The sequence below is a fragment of the Cynara cardunculus genome (assembly GCF_001531365.2).
Source record: "Cynara cardunculus var. scolymus isolate 2C chromosome LG 1, CcrdV1, whole genome shotgun sequence".
In the NCBI taxonomy this organism is placed as follows: domain Eukaryota; kingdom Viridiplantae; phylum Streptophyta; class Magnoliopsida; order Asterales; family Asteraceae; genus Cynara; species Cynara cardunculus.
Window position 1 is genome coordinate 10,319,163 of NC_037528.1, and position 5,289 is coordinate 10,324,451.

The window sequence follows — 5,289 nt, forward strand, 5'->3', positions numbered from 1 at the left end:
CTATAAATCCCTGCAAAACATATCCAACATGTAGTATAGTTTTTAGACAGGGTTCCAATTGGAACAAGGTTTATATGTGATATTAGACTTAAAAAACACATGGGATTCATATTTGATCACAATTCCTTTTCAAACCACAATTCCTTACATTTATATATGTATCTTAAATGATTATTATATCATATCACCAATTTGGTTGTATTTAATCACAAATATTAACTTCCCTTCCATCAAAAACCAACAAACAAAAACCATAAACAAATAAATTTCCATACGTTTTTGACATAACTATAAACAATCTCAATAAGCTTTGACAGATGTAGACGGCTTAGAAGCTGATGTCGCACCATTGTTCTTCTTCGTACAATCTTGACCGTTTCTTGAAGCCAAAGCAACCAAAAAAGGCCGTGCACCGCTGCCAACACGACTGGTGGCAGCCGCCGTCGGCAGGTGGTTGTTTTTGCAGGCATGATCGGATTGGAACCGGTGCTTCAAGCAGAACTTGATCTGGCACGATTTGCAACTACTGGTGTTYGAAAAGGTAAGAATCTCCTTGCACCTTCTAACACCACAAGTCGGTTTCTKCTTCTTCTTCGGATCACAATCTCCAGATTTCTGATGCTTTTTTAAAATCAAATTCATCTCATCTTCTCCACCTTTGCTGTTCCGTGGAATCTCGATTGAAGTCGAACATGTTTCACAGACTAAAACTTTCCTGCTATTGTGATCGGAGTTTGAGCAGTCGTGAGATTTGTACGATCGATGTTCAACACAAAAAACCTGAAAAGAAAAGCGAAATCAATCGAGGTTCCATGAACAGAAGAGGAAAATCTGTTGACGGTTTGATGAAAAATTTACCTTTTGACAACCGTCGCATTTGAATGGAAGAAAATCGAGTTGATGACAATCAGAAAGCTGGCAGTGCTTGCCTAAATCAGGAAAAGCTTCTGTTCCTCCTTCCATGGCGGACTCTCTTGATCTTTAAGATTGGGGGGGGGGGGGGGGGGTTTAGAGGTTGAAGGAATCAAAGTAGAGGAATTATGGTTTTGAATGGTTTATTTGGGGATTTTGGGGGAGAATGAGTTTATATAGCTTTGGTTTTGGCTTGGGGCGTAAGCCATGAACCATGGTTACGTCACGTGTTCTCAAAAGCTTCTAGGTTCTTCTTTTTGTGTATGGATAAAGAGCGTGGCCGAGTGGCACCCACACGCTGTGGGCTCTTTTTGGGGCTTTGGATTCAATCTAATGGTCTGGGCCTTTTTAGTTATTTTTGGGCCCTTAGTCACGCCAACTCCTAAGTGGAGATAGCTACAACCGGTCCTGGGCCAGGCCTTGTTTTTTGACGAGAACCGTAACTGGCAGTCCTAAACCGGTCCCAACCGGTCTCGGGTTGGGCAGGTCCCAAATCGGTCCCGGTCCTAGTCCTCCACCGAGTCGGGCCAGGCCCATTTGGCTATCTCTACCGCTAAGGGTATAAACATTTTTTTTCTTCAACATGGTGAATCTTTTTTATATAAAAATGTTTTACATGTTTTCATAATTATGACTTTTGAATTTAGTATTTTTAATACACTTTAACTAATACATGTAAATAGATAAAATCTTAGAAAAAAATTGAAAATTTTGAAGAACCTGAAAATATTGTAAAAGTCTCTCAATAAAACTTGTAATATAAGTTGTAATAGCTTATTTTTGTAAAAAATCCACGTCGAGGGTCTTGAAATTTCATAAAAAGTATAATAACCGGTCTTGGACCTTTATGGGGGGATGGGCCCAATTTGACCATCTCTAGTTATATTATAAAGCATTTGAAAAAAAAAACTTTTAAAAATCGTTTTCTATGCATAAAATATTATTTATTGATAAATATTACTTAAAATTCAAGATCATAAGTAAAATGTACGTAAGTTAACTTATTGAAGTTTCATTTTTGAATTTGTGTAACTAACTATAGATAAATATCAAATACGAGATAAATATCTCATTTTGAATATAAAAAATCTAAAATATAATTAGGATAATCATTAGTTATAACAAAATACATTATTATTATGTTTATAAAAAACATATATATACTATATTATAAAGCATTTGACAAAAACTCTTAAAAATCATTTTTTATGCGTAAAGTACTGTTTAATAATGCATATTACTTAAAACTCAAGATTACTAGTAGATTATGTGTAACTACAACTTATTAAAGCTCTATATCTAAATTTGTGTAACTAACTGTCGATAAACATAATCAAATACATGATAAACATCTAATTTTAAATATAAAAAATCTAAATGAATAATTAAGATAATCATTGAATTCTAACAGAATACTTAATTATTATCTTTACATTTTAAAATATAAAAATTCTAAAATATAATTAGGATAATTATCGAGTTCTAACAAAATAATTAATTATATAAGAAAATTATATTATCTATACTATATTATAAAACATTTGATAACAACTCTTAAAAATAAAATTTTATGCATAGAATACTGTTTATTGATGCATATTACTTAAGATTCAATATTACAAGTAATTTTACATGGGTACAACTTATTAAAGCTTCATTTTTAAATTCGTGTAACTAACTGCAGATAAACATAATCAAATACATAATAAATATTCATTTTAAATATAGAAAATCTAAAATATGATTAAGATAATCATTGACTTCTAACAGAATATTTAATTATTATCTTTACAAAAATTATATTATTGAACATAAATTAAATTACTTCGTTATGTTAAATTAAATTAAATTATAATAAAAATTTTGAATTAAGAAAATTACACAAAAAAAAAAACTTAATTTCATACTAATCTCGATATTTAGTTTTTTCAAATTTTTATGATATTTTATTCAACAATAAAAACATTATCGTTTTCTCAAAACCACATAAAATGGTATTATATTGAAATAGATAAATAATAAAATGAGACATTAAAATCAAGATGTGTCTCGATGCATTGCACAAGTACCTTTCTAGTTGTTAAAAGATAAATAAATTACTTCGTCATTAAATCTAAATTAAATTATAAATAAAATATTGAATTAAAGAAATTACACAAAAAACCAGAACTTTAAATAGTAAATTTGATACTAATATCGATATATTTTTTCTCAATTTTTTATGGTATATTTAAATTTATATTTTATTCAAAAATAAAAACATTATCTTTTTCTCAAAACCACTAAAAATCGCAATATATCGACATTAAATAAATAATAAAATGAAACATTAAAATTGAGATATATATCGCTATATTGTGCGAGTATCATTCTAGTACATATATAAAGCATTTGACAAAAACTCTTAAAAACCATTTTTTATGCATTAAGTATTGTTTATTGATGCATTTATTTAAAATTAAAGATTACAAGTAAATTTAAGCATGACGTACTGTTTATTGATGCATATTACTTAAAATTCAAGATCCCAAGTGAATTGTGCGTAAGTACAACTTATTAAAGCTTCATGTTTGAATTCGTATAACTAACTGCAGATAAACATAATCAAATAGAGAATAAATATCTCATTTTATATATAAAAAGATCTAAAATATAATTAGAATAATTATTGAGTTGTAACAAACTACTTAATTATTATCTTTATAGAAAACTAGAAGGGTACTCGCGCAATGCAACCAAATACATCTTCATTTTACTAATTCGTTTTTTTTTTTTTGTTGTCTATGTTGATATAATACGGTTTATGTGATTTTGAGAAAGATAATGTATTTACTTTTAAATAAAAATAAATTTGAAGATCATAAAAATTTGAAAAAATATATCGATATTAATATAAAATTAACTATTCAAAAGTTCTCGTTTTTTTTGTACAATTTCTTTAGTTCAAATTTTTATTATAATTTAATTTAGGTCAAATAGTGAAATAATTTATTTTTGGCTTAACAATAATTTTTCTATAAAGATAATAATTTTGTTAGAACTTAATGATTATCATAATTATATTTTAGATTTTTTTATACTTAAAATGAGATGTCTATCCTAAATCTTAATATGTTTATCTGTAGTTAGTTATACGAATTCAAAAGTTGAGCTTTAATAAGTTGTACTTACACATAATTTACTTGTAACCTTAAATTTTAAGTAATATGCATTAATGCATAGTACTTCATGCATAAATAATGATTTTTAAAAGTTTTTGTCAAATACTTTATAATATAATATAGATATAGATTAATTTTGGTTTAATAATATAATTTTTTATAAATATAATAATTAAACATTCTGACAGAAATTAATGATTATCTTAATTATATTTTATATTTTCTATCTTTATCTTATATTTGATTATGTTTATCAGCAGTTAGTTACACGAATTTAAAAATGGAGTTTTAATAAGTTGTATTTACGCAAAATTACCTGTAATCTTAAATTTTAAGTAATATGCATCAATAAACAATATTTCATGCATAAAAAAATGGTTTTTAAGAGTTTTTGTCAAATGTTTTATATTATAGTATAAATTATATTATTAAACCAATTTTTTTCAAAAAAGAGTTAAGGAAATACACAATAATGATAAATTTTAAATAATTAGTTTGGTACTAATATCAATAACTTTTTTTATTTTGTTACAATATATCTTCATATTTATATTTTATTAAAAAATAAAAATATTATCACTTTCTCAAAACATCATAAAATTGTATTATGACATCAACTAAGACAAAAAAAAATGAAATATTAAAATGGAGATGTATTTCGCTGCATTGTACGAGTACCCTTCTAGTATGTATATACATATATATATATATATATACATATACAGTTATACACACACATACTACTGTAGTATATTTTGTTACAAAACTAAGGGGCTGTTTGGCAGTTGCTGAATGATTTAGTGCAGAATAGTTAAGAGGTCAGAATGGTTAAGAGGGTCAGAATGGTTAAGTGCTGAATGAAGTAATGTTGTTTGGTAACTGTTCTCTGAATGACAATAAATTACCATTTTAACCCTCATCTAATAAAAACCCATTATTCGAATTCGATTCAACAAAAACACGTATTTCATATTAATCCAAACAAACATAACGATACTAGTTCAAAACAAGATTTTTCATAATCCAAACCAACATAATTGAGGAGATTAAAGGGAAAGGCATTCTGTTTTGTGAACACTGGTTGAGCGAGAAACCGTTTTGGGAGTCTCATGCCTCTCGAAAGCCTGTGGAGATTGTAATCATTCAACAAATTCAAGTAATCCAACGGATTGACCATTAGTGTATATCAAATGGTATATGTGCAGTTCGATTTAGG

At 27.4% G+C, this 5,289-nt stretch overlaps 1 protein-coding gene across 1 annotated transcript; it reads right to left on the reverse strand.

Annotated features, from left to right (window-relative positions):
* Positions 1 to 249: 249 nt before the first annotated feature.
* LOC112526719 (zinc finger AN1 domain-containing stress-associated protein 12-like) lies at positions 250 to 998 on the reverse strand. The gene is made up of 2 exons (XM_025137120.1): positions 859 to 998; positions 250 to 780 (listed from the first exon to the last, which is right to left on the reverse strand). Exons 1-2 carry the CDS (start codon positions 961 to 963, stop codon positions 301 to 303), a joined length of 585 nt encoding a protein of 194 aa, XP_024992888.1. The 5' UTR covers positions 964 to 998; the 3' UTR covers positions 250 to 300.
* Positions 999 to 5,289: the final 4,291 nt, after the last annotated feature.